At 46.0% G+C, this 12,142-nt stretch overlaps 1 protein-coding gene across 1 annotated transcript in view; it reads right to left on the bottom strand.

Annotated features, from left to right (window-relative positions):
* SRCAP (Snf2 related CREBBP activator protein) overlaps positions 1-12,142 on the bottom strand; it is a 349,731-nt gene that overhangs the window by 7,972 nt on the left and 329,617 nt on the right. The window contains exons 35-38 of the mRNA XM_068118884.2: positions 9,469-9,665; positions 9,237-9,351; positions 8,943-9,074; positions 8,617-8,793 (exon numbers count right to left, since the gene is read on the bottom strand). Of these exons, the coding sequence (XP_067974985.2) occupies positions 8,617-8,793; positions 8,943-9,074; positions 9,237-9,351; positions 9,469-9,665 (621 nt within the window). The remainder of the gene's footprint in view (positions 1-8,616; positions 8,794-8,942; positions 9,075-9,236; positions 9,352-9,468; positions 9,666-12,142) is intronic.

Here is a 12,142-nt window from a genome sequence, read left to right on the forward strand (position 1 = left end):
ATGATGAATTGCGAAAGATGATGGGAATAGAGCCTGTGATTGATGCTGTGAAGAGGAACAGGTTGAGATGGTTTGGTCATGTGTTGAGGAAGGATGAAAGTGACTGGTTGAGAAGAGTGATGGAAATGAATGTAGAAGGAAGTAGAAGACGGGGAAGACCGATAAAGACTTGGCTAAAGATGGTGGAAGAAGAAATGCGGGCAAGGGGGTTAACAAGGAGAGATGCAGAAAATAGGGCAAAATGGAGAAGATTGTCATGGGGACCGCAAGGCTAACCCCCACTCTAGCAGGGAAACAACAACAACAACATGCATTTTAAAGGCCATTTTCCCTGCTAGAGCGGGGGTTAGCCTTGCGGTCCCCATGACAATCTTCTCCATTTTGCCCTATTTTCTGCATCTCTCCTTGTTAACCCCCTTGCCCGCATTTCTTCTTCCACCATCTTTAGCCAAGTCTTTCTCGGTCTTCCCCGTCTTCTACTTCCTTCTACATTCATTTCCATCACTCTTCTCAACCAGTCACTTTCATCCTTCCTCAACACATGACCAAACCATCTCAACCTGTTCCTCTTCACAGCATCAATCACAGGCTCTATTCCCATCATCTTTCGCAATTCATCATTTGTCTTCATCTCTCTCAACGATACTCCACACATCCGTCGAACCATTCGCATTTCCACCCTTTCCAACCTTCGTTGCTGCTCTACGTTCATTACCCATGTCTCGCTCCCATAAATCATAACACTTCTCACACATGCAGCATACACCTTTCCCTTCAGCTTCAACGACATTCCCCTCATCATCAGCACGCCACTCAATTCCTGAAACTTCTTCCATGCACATCTCACTCGAGCAACCGTTGCCGAGTCTGATCCACCTTCTCCATTCAGCATGTCTCCGAGATAGCAAAATGTTTTCACACCTTCTAGCTTCACGCCGTCTCTAAGATCCAACTCAACATTTCCTCCATCTGCAGCTCCCTCTGTGCACACCTTACATTTGAATGTAGCTGCCACACTGGTTAATGACCCTCTCAGACCACTACATTTTTGATGAACCCACTCAGTGCACATTGTACACTGAATGTAGTTCACTCCGACACCCATCCTACACACAGCACAGGGCCACTTCCCAGTTCTTTCCACCTCACCACATGCTTTACCACTTGCCATCACCTTCGTCTTTCCGATATTCACCTTCAGACCTTTTGTCTCCATACATTCCTTCCACGTGTTCATCTTTTCCTTCAGTCCATCCATACCTTCCGCAATCAACACCAGATCATCTGCATACAACAACTCCCACGGTAAACCCTCCTTTACGTTCTGAGCCAGCACCTCCATCACAGCTACAAATAGTAGTGGACTTAGTACCGACCCCTGATGCACTCCCACCTTCACCTCAAACTCACCACTGTTCCCGTCCTTCGTCCTTACAGCTGTGCGCGCTCTTTTGTACATTGCCATCACTACTCTGATCAACCATTCCTCCACTCCTAACTTACTCAATGCCCATGTCAATACTTTGCGTTTTCTGGCTTTGCCAATCGGAACCCGATCGAATGCTTTCTCCAGATCAACAAACCCAAGAAACAACTTCTTCCTCTTCTCCATGTACTTCTCCTGCAACTGCCTCACAATGAAAAGCGCGTTTGTCGTTCCTCTTCCTGGCATAAATCCAAACTGCATTTCGTCGATCTTCACTTTCTTCCTTATCCTCCTCTCCAACACCCTTTCCAATACCTTCATTCCATGCTCCAATAACTTTATCGCTCGGTACGAGCCACACTCCAGAGGGTCACCTTTCCCCTTGTATAGAGGGACGAGGGTACTCAGTTCCCAATCCACTGGAATGCGGCCTTCTTTCACCACCAGATTACAGATCTCTGTCATTCTCTTCACACCCCAACTTCCTGCTGCCTTCAACATATCTCCCACAACTCCCGTCGGCCCTCCCGCTTTTCTACCCTTCATTGCTTTTATCGCTTCCTCAACTTCCTTCTCAGTTATCTTCTCTGCCGGTCCTAAAACTGGGTTACTCTCTATGTTGCCATCCCATTCATTCTCTGTATTCAACAGCATTTCCATATATCTTTTCCATCTTCCTTTAATTCCATCTGGGTCGACAACGATTTGTCCCACTTCATCCTTCAAGCAGCTCACCCCCATCACATCACACCTCTCTTTCGCTATCTGCTTTGCAATCCTGAATACTGCTTTCTGACCCTCTTCCGAATCCAAGCGTTCTCCGAACATTTTCCTACATGCCTCCTGCGCCTTTGCTACCTCTTTCTGTGCAGCCTTCCTGGCTGCCTTATAACTTTCATGCTCTGCTGTTTCTGCTCCCGTACCCTTCGCCTTCTGCCACTCCTTGAACTTCTTCCTCTTCTCGTCAATCCTCTTTCCAACTTCATCATCCCACCACCATGTTTCCGAGTGCCTCGGTGGTCCTTTTGTCCATCCACATACCTCACCAACGGCTCCCAACAGACTAGCTTTCATTGACATCCAACCACTTTCAAGCTCAACCACATCATCCTCGACCCTACTCAGCCTCTCTTTTAATGCCTCCCTTACTGTCACCTCTTTCAACCTCCACACCTTCATTCTCGGTTGGTACTTCACCCGCCGAGCTCTCCTCGCACCTTTCACCCTTACGTCGCAGACAACCAAGTGGTGCTGTGAAACAGCCTCCTCCCCCGGGATCACCTTTGTGTCTCGGAGGTGCCCCCTATCTCGCCTACGCACCATCAGGTAGTCAACGGTTGTCATCGACCCACCTGACGTGTATGTAACAAGCTTATTATCCTCTTTCTGGAACTGAGTATTACAAATCAACAAATCAGCTCCATCAGCAAACTCCAAAATCCTTTCACCTTCTCCATTTCTCACACCATATCCGTAACCCCCATGAACTCCGTCAAAACCATCCATACTCCTTCCCACATGTCCATTTAGGTCTCCTCCTACCACCACAACTTCCTCATCTTTCACGTTTTCCATCAGCTTCTCTATCGCACACCAGAACTTGTCCTTCTCTTCATCGCTCCGACCAACCTGCGGAGCATATCCCGAGATGACGTTCACCAAGAGCTTTCCCATCATCATTTTCACCATCATCAACCTATCACTCACTCTAGTCACACTCACCACACTGTCTACAAACTCCTCAGAAAACAGGACACCAACACCATTCACGCCCTCCAGGCACCCTTGCCACACAAACTTGTATTTCTGTCCCTGCCTACCCTTCACCATTCTCACACCACTTCCCTTCCATCTCGTCTCTTGCACACAACATATGTCCACTCTTCTTCTGACCAATACTTCCACCACTTCTCCTGATCTCCCTGTCATTGTCCCTACATTCCATGTCCCAAACCTCAGAAACCGATCTCCACTTCGGGCTGTACCCTGCCCACATGTAGTTGTAATTGTCATGGTTCTCTTTTTGAGGCAATGTTTTTTTTTTTATGGCCGGATGCCCTTCCTGACGCCAACCCTCTTAGTCGCCTCCTACGACATGCAGGGATACGGCATACCTATTCTTATCCAGGGTACACACTGGGATAACTAGCAGGGAAAATGGCCTTAAAATGCATGTTGTTGTTGTTTTCCACTCTAACCACACTGACCAGGCTGGAAATGAAGCTCCAGGTCTGGTTGCATAAAATTACCTTATCCTTAAGGAAAGTTCCCCTTAAGGTACACTGTGATTCCTTAGCGAAGGATTTCCTTAAGGGGTGTTGCATAAACAACCCTCAGGAAATCATCAAATAAGGGCTTCCTTAAGGTTGAGGAAATCCTTAGGAGCTGTTGCTATGCTGGGCAACCAATCAGATTAGCGATAGGAAGAGGAGTCCGAAAGCAAGAAATACCGTGCTATACTGTATATCGTTTGGGCCCCATCTCTCAATGGTGAAGAATCACTTAAGAAAGCATTCCCGTATCTGGATCCAGGTCTTCACCAAAATCGAATCAATTCATCCTTGTCACTCACCCAACCTGCACAACAAATTTTGGCCAAATCTGTCCACACCTTTTTTCCTCCTTTTTTTGTATACAAGATCGAGGCTCGTGTAAGAACTACAATTAATCACAAAAAAACAAACGGACACACAAAACATGATAAAAGGAGCGGGAGACAAGATGGGGGGAGAGAGCGAAGCACACAAGTACAACAGCAGAGAACAGAGACATCGGGAGATCTGTGGGAGGGAGAGGGCTTGGGGGGAGGAGGCGTGGGAATGGGGGTGGTGGGATGAGAGAGGTAAAAAAACACATGGACACAGCTAGGACTTCCAGGAAAGAAGTCGGTATTTCAAAAAAGTGGATCTGGGGTGAATTAACGGGGGAAGAAAAGATCAAGGTTTTGGATGGGGGAAGATAAGAGATGGTGGTGAACAGCTGTTTTAAAGACAGTCCAGGTTATTGTGTAATTTCGTTCAGATTTTTTGGAGATTTGCAAACCTCTACATATTTGGAAAATAGAGTATAAGCAACCAGAAAACTAATGTTTCCATTTTCTCGGAAGTGTGTATGGCGGCCATCTTGGATTTTCAAAAATGACCACCCACGCAGGCATTTTTGTCAATATTTCAGCTTCTAAGCCACATGGGGTCCTGGTTATAACAGCCAAACCTCTATTTTAAGGACAATGAATCCAAAGGCACCCAAGTGCAATATTCCCCGTGACAACAGAGCAAATTATTATGCCAATTGTTATGTTAATTTAGGTCATGTAACTGATTAGCTGAACGCCTAAGTTTGGGATTTATGAATTTATGAGTTATTTATGAGTTATTTATTTATGAGTTATTTAGTTATTTATGAGCAACATTTATGAATAACTACATCTAAATGGCCTTAAAGGAAAGACAATCAGCTTCAATATCATTGCATAATAGAACACAATATTAGGCAAAATCGTTTACTGTGAAAAATCAATCATCATCATCAAAGTATGGCCGTCTTAATTTTATCAACTGTGTCAGTGTGTCATGCTCCTTCTTGACTGTACTTGATCCAAGGTCATGATGCTCTGTGATCTTGCCATCTACACTGCCGAACTGACTCTCCAGACAAGCTTGAGAGCTCCGGTGTGGCCATAAAGAATCTCTGTCTCAATATTGGCGTTGTTGGAGATGCCAACGAGCCCAGAGTGAACCTTCATTAACCTGTTCAGGTGTTCGCATGCATGGTCTGCACCAATAGATGCAAAAGGAATGTCATTCTTGGTGACTGATATGTTGCCTGCTCCAAGTTCTCTCCAGGTCTCAGGGTGGTTGGTTCTCAGGTCATACATATCGCTGATATATCGGGGCCAGAGTCGCTTGTGCTTGATCCGGTCCATTGCAAAGAACAGCTTGCCCAGTGCTTCTCCAGCTGTAAGATGGAGCATCAGATCAGCATTTCGAGATGCTGCCACAAAGAATAGGCCTGCCTCCACATGGTGTAGGTACATCATCATTGATTTGAACATGGCATTCTTGGATCTCTCTGTCTCCCATTCTTGGAATTTCTTCACAAAGTCAGCAGTAGTCAAGGTTTGAAGTAGGGAGGTGTTGGCTTGTTTCACAGATTCAGCCTTTGCACTCTTTTTTCCCTCTGAGCAGGCAGCTTCAACTCCCTGGGTTGCCTCCAAGCAAACGTCTTTAAGCTGGGCGTTGTCCTTGAAGAATTCCTCGAGAGCCATTTCATAAAGTGCCGCATACGAATAGATGTGGGCACGGAGAGAGCGTTTGTAGTGTGTACATTTCAGGATTTGCCTCGTCCTGGCAGGACCGTACACATCAGCTTCAATCCAGGCATCGTCTATGCCCGAGTTTTCAATTGAGGTACCACGAGCTCTCAAAGCAACCATGACAACATGTAGCTCGCCTAGCCTGGGGACAACAGTGCGTTTCATATCAGGTCGGGCATCTGTGAGTTGCACCACTTGCTCGTAGAGGGCCATGTCAAAGGAAATGACAGTTGGGTGATCTTCGCGAACTGCCAACTGCCTCAGCTGGCTTGCTTGATTTATGACTGTCAGGAGGGTCGACCACTCATGTGCCACCTCTGGGAGTCGTGGTCAGACTCCAACTTGAGTGACAGACTGGCTTGCAGACAACAGTGAGTTGTAACCTGCCCAACCAGGAATCGTGCTGGAATCTCCTATCATCCTGGATACAGCAGAAGCGACAACCCATCCAAGCTGTGACAGCTGATATGATTCTGAGACTCCCGTCTTGTTGACAACAAACTGTTCTGTTCTGTTATGTTCACTGGTTTTGGTTTGGGCTTGTCACAGTGCAGCACATCTACATGGTATGAACTGACCGATAGGCTTTGTGCATCACCTATTGTAAGAGGTGGTGCAATCGGTTCTCCAGGAGCATCAGCTTTCTGGTACACTGCAGTGATTGTACCATGAGTTGTTCCTTTACCATCAGCAGTGTCTTCGGCAAAGTCTGTGTTGTCTGCAGCAAAGAACACGTAGCTGCCCTTCTTTAGGAAGGGTGGCACATAGAGACCTTGGAACAGTCTGGTGTTTTCAACGACAGCATTGGCAAGGGCTGTTTCTAGTAGCAGGGTGCGGGTATGTGAGACACAGTAACCCTGAGCATTGAGAAGACTCATAAGCCTTTTGTTTCTTGTGTCATGATGAACAGCTAGAGCCAGTCCCAGGACTTGAGGGTTTTCTCTTGCATGGTGTTGCCTAAAGGTTGCTGAATCGCTGCTAGGTTTGTACTTCATCTGTCTGTTGGACTTAAATCCAAACATGATGTTTTGGCTCACCATGAGTGCTGTTCTGTTGACAACACTGGTCCTTTTTTCGGTTTCCAACTTGTCCACATGCCCTATCATGATCCAGCGAATCAGGGTGTACAGTTCAGCCGGAACTTCGTCAATGCTGCTCGACACTTGTAAAGAATTGGCGGGATTCTCTTTGTTGAAATCAGCAATGCATTTATGTATCACCTGTGCTACTTTGTAGATGGCCTTCGTGTTGGTCGACCTCACTTGTGATAGCAGAATGGACCAGGTCTTCCTCACATGCAGCTGGAGAGTAGAGGACAGCTGGCTTCCTTCGGTTCTTTTGTAGAACAGACGAAACACTTGGTATCTCAGTGAGGATCCTGTCTTTCAGCCACTGTCAACTGAATGCAGGTGAATGGTTTTTCAAGCCGTCTGCACAGAGCATGTTGACATATGTGGTTTCGATGTCATCCATTGAGAGGTAAGCTCGGTTCTTAGTTTGCACACCAATGAGGTTGATCAGTTCAATCAGACAGGCCCTTTGTAGCATATTCTCTTTGTGTGCACCTCTACTGCTTCTGTCTCGCAAAACATGGAACACGTGTTTAGTCCAACACAGTTTCTGGTACCTCACGTCAATTGCGTGTGCGTCACCCGGTGATATACATGTGCTCAATCTCGTGTTGAATGAGGCATCATGTGACATCTCTACAGCGTCTCTGAGATCTTTACCAGCGTTTTCTGTCCTGACTGTGTACAACTGCTGGTCATCATCCTTCTGGCAGAAGAAACACCGATCCTTCTCAGTGGCACTGTACACGACCGTGTGAACGGCAGAGAAGATGAAGTGGTAGATGGGCCAGAATCATCTATTTCGGTGCTTCCACTCTTCTGTCCACGTTTTTTGGCAGTGTAGGATCCTGTTGATAATGCATGGGTTCTGCGTTCTCTGGCACGCTGTATCTGGTCCTTGTTAGTTGCATTGGAATAGCTAGTCCAGTGCCATATAGCGTTCTCTATGGAGAGTTGTTCTTTCGTGCAGTCTTGCAGTTGATTTTGAACTTTTACATAAGTTGCCATCAAACAAACTGGCTCTCTCTTCAACAGTTGCCAACACATTTTGATAGGAGTCGATTCTGGGTTGTTGTACAAGTGAGCCTTTCTTCGCATCATCAGATTGGCACAGCACACACAGCTTCCAGTTCGTGGATTCCTGGGTTTGATGCGTCCCTTCACAAAGGCTAGGTATCTCACTCATGATATATACCTACTGGAATCTGCAAATACAGCAAATGAAACCACCACCTATAAACACAGCCACCACCATCACAGTATTGACACAGTTCACATATTGACACATGTCAGTATGTGTTGTACACATTAATCCCATAAAATGCAGCGGAAAATAGCTTGACAAAGGCATAATGGCCCCCAGAAGTGATTTACCGCATTATAACTGGTACCATTGTATTCTCCGTCCCTGAAAATGTATGTTTAGCCGTTCAAATGAAGACCCTGGGTGGTTTAGAAGCTGAAATATTGAGAAAATTGCCTTTGCGGAAGGTCATTTTTCAAAATCTAAGATGGCCGCCATATATACTTCCGAGAAAATGGAAACATTGTTTTTTTTGTTGGTTCGGCTCTGTAGCTTCCAAAAATATATAGGTTTGCAAATCTCCAAAAAAACTGAACGACAGCCAAGCTCTGAACATAGTGAACCGGACTAACAAGACAACTTGCCTTTAAAGACAAGACACGACAAAAAGACAACTTGAGATATCGTGCTGACAGCCAAACAGACAAAGATGAAAACATAAACTCTGTCTCCACCTCATGTGGCAGAGGCAATAACATGGCAGGAATAGTTAAAGCCAAACCTGCTCCACCAGTGAGTTAATTTCCTCCTCAGCCTTGGATGGTTCTTCATCATCACGTCCTTCATCATCTCCCTCTTCTGTTGCCACCTCGCTGAACTCTGCCAGCTCGGCCACCTGCTCAGCCTTCGCCTGGTTTGCTGCTTTTGTATCTTCTTCATCTTCTGCACGGCCAAGTGCCTGAAATGTTTAGAATGGACCAAGTTGGGCAATGATTCAAACTATGACTCATTGAATTCAAATATAAAGGAGGAAAAAACAAAAGTTTACATGTGCTACAAAGGCCCATCGAGTTAATTTCACCATCAAGAGGTGTAAGCAAGTGTAACCTGTTCAAATATGTTGTCCCTTGAAGGATTTCCATCATCATCGCCTTGTGAAGACTGGGCAGCAGCTGCAACAACAGCAGCTTCCTGCCGGGCAATTTCCTCTGGGTTCTCAAACAACTCCCGGATAGATTGCTGAGATGGTTCGAGAAACAAGGGTTGAGCGAGTACTCGTTAAGGAAGAGGATATGGAAGTGCACAGCCACGCGCATAAACGTATACGCGTGGAAACAGATTAGCAGGAAAATGTAATTTTTCTATTTTCAAATAGGCAGTTCACTGTTGGTAATTGCAAACCTGCTTGAAGTACGCTGTGGTGAAATTTCCACCCTCAATGGCCACGTCTCCCAGCATTCTCTTCTGGTTGGCCTTCTTCAAGATGTTCTCTTCCACTGTACGCTCACCAATCAGTCTGTGCGGCATCAAGTAAATGTTTGCGGGAAAAAATAAGAGGTAAAAAATCGTGGTGTTCAAAATTGGGGGGTCACACACTAAAAGTGAAGGCGGTGACCTGTGGAAAGCAACATACCGATAAATGTGGACATCACGTGTCTGCCCAATTCGGTGGCATCGATCTTGTGCCTGGGCATCCATCGTCGGGTTCCAATCGCTGTCATAAAAGACAACCGTATCAGCACCGGTCAAGTTCACACCAACACCGCCACTCCTTGTTGACAGGATGAAACAGAAGATTCTGGGGTCTGCGTTGAATAGGTCCATGAGAGCCTGTCCACAGCAATGGGGGGAGCGGAAGGGTGGAACATACACGATTGATCAAATTATTTTATGCAAGAGGCTGTTGAACTCACATTGATAATAATAATATTTACATAATATATCCAAAACCTTACATGTATGATTTCATAAATGTCACAAAAGAGAAACAAATTTAACAGCTATTCCACCACAAAACCTTTGCTAGTAAAACCATTCACGTCACTATTATTCTGCTTCTGCTGTCTCAACAATGGATACAGGTCCTCAATACCAAACAGGAAATCAGAGCTGTCTCCCTTGATATATCACATGCCTTCGATACGATCTGGCACCCAGCTCTGCTCACCAAACTCTCCTCCTATGGTATCCATGGAAATCTCCACGCATGGCTTGCGGACTTCCTCTCTGGTCGTAGTCAACGTGTGGCCCTGAATGGATTTCTCTCATCTCCCCTTCCTGTTCAGGCTGGAGTTCCCCAAGGCAGTGTTCTGGGCCCTGTGCTTTTTCTGGTCTTTATTAATGATCTCTCCGACTCTCTGGAAAATCCTCTCTATCTCTTTGCTGATGACTCCACTCTCTGCCGCTCCATTCCTCATCCCCCAGACCGGCAGTCTGCAGCCTCCTCACTCTCTGCAGACCTGGACAACATCACAGACTGGTCAAACAAGTGGAACATGTCTTTCAATCCTGACAAAACTCACACTCTTACTCTCCTACTATGTCTCTCCGAAAAGACCGATTGGACAACCCTCCCATCTACTTTCTCAACAATCCTCTCCAAGTAGTTCTGTCACTCAAGCTCTTGGGTCTCACAACCTGCCATGATATTTCCTGGGAAAACCACATTTCCAAGCTGGCCTCCAAAGCCAGTCGCCGACTGGGTATCCTCCGTCGTGTGAAGTCCTTCCTTGGCACACCTGAGCTCCTCACCACATACAAGGCTTTCATTTCTTTCATCTCCCGCCTCTGGAACAAACTCCCTCACTCTCTTAAATTCCACTCCTCCCTCCAGGTCTTTGAAACAGCTGTTCACCACCATCTCTTATCTTCCCAAATCCAAAACCTTGATATTTTCTACCCCCGCTAATTCACCTCAGATCCACTTTTTTGAAATACAAACTTCTTTCCTGGAAGTCCGAGCAGTGTCCATGTGTTTTATACCTCTCAAACCCCCCCCCCATCCCCCCTTCCCATACCTCCTCCCCCCCAAGCCCTCTCCCTCCCACAAATCTGCCGATTTCCCTGTTCTCTGCTGTTGTACTTGTGTGCTTCCCTCTCTCTCCCCATCTTGTCTCCCGCTCCCTTTATTGTATGTTTAGTGTGTCCATTTTTTTTTTTTTGTGATTGATGTTAGCTCTTACACGAGCCTCGATCTTGTATGCAAAAAACAAACAAAAAATGTGCAGCCCATCTCACCAATCTCCCCATAAAGCTCATCTACACACCAATCTCCTCCTCAAACTTTAAACAGAACACCCTGCCGTGTGCCCTATGCATTGTTTATTCTAAGCCCACAAACAAAGGAGTGAGGATGGGAGGGGGGTGGGGGGAGGGGGACGAGGAAAGAGAGGGGGAAGTGGAAGGGAAGCAAAATAGCAAAGTAAAATGGTTGGAAACGTGATGTAAAAACAACTGAGGATGGAATGAGTCACGATTGCAGGACTGATCTGTGTGGTCCTTTCTGCACCCCATGCTCCCCGCTAGTTTCCCGGGCTTGCCAGCACATATTTTGCTGTGATTGAGATGATCGAACGACACTCGTGTGTTTGCGAGCATGTAAAACATGGTTCCAGATCTCTTTAAATCATGATTGCTGACACTTCCAGTTCCAGATGAAGAGATGTGATTTTCTCCAAAGCTCATTTGTGCTGAACAGTATTGGTAGCATCTTTGATATTATTTTGTTCTTGTACTCCAGTTACAATCATGCCACCTCCCCTCAAGCCCTCTCTCTCCCACAAATCTGTCGATGGCCTTGTTCTCTGTTGTCGTACTTGTGTGCTTCCCTCTCCCTCTCCATCTTTTCTCCCGCCCCCTTTATTATATGTTTTATGTGTCCGTTTTTTGTGATTAATGTAAGCTCTTACATGATCCTCGATCTCATATACAAAAAAAAAAAGAGTCGACTGAAAAGTTACTTCCTCCTCTTCATCATTAGCCTCTTTTGCCTGATTGAGGCAATTCCTACAGCTACAGAGATCAGTGCAGGACAAGTTATTTGCCAGACAAGGACACCATCTACTCGCACACTTTGACTTCTTACAATGACAACGTGTTAGCTCAGGAATCTCCTCTGGTGCTGGAGACAAGTCCATCCAGTGTATGACCAGATTATCATCTTCCATCAGCTAGCCGAGATCAGCAGGGGAAGGGATGTTCATAATACATAACAAAGACATTCTCCATACGGCAGCTTGGGAATTAGCTCTCTGCACATGCTTCTGAACAGAGTCTTGGTTCGGAGGCATTGCTTATTGTAGGGTCTT

This window comes from Myxine glutinosa, chromosome 6 (genome assembly GCF_964187855.1).
Source record: "Myxine glutinosa chromosome 6, kmMyxGlut1.1, whole genome shotgun sequence".
NCBI classification, from domain to species: domain Eukaryota; kingdom Metazoa; phylum Chordata; class Myxini; order Myxiniformes; family Myxinidae; genus Myxine; species Myxine glutinosa.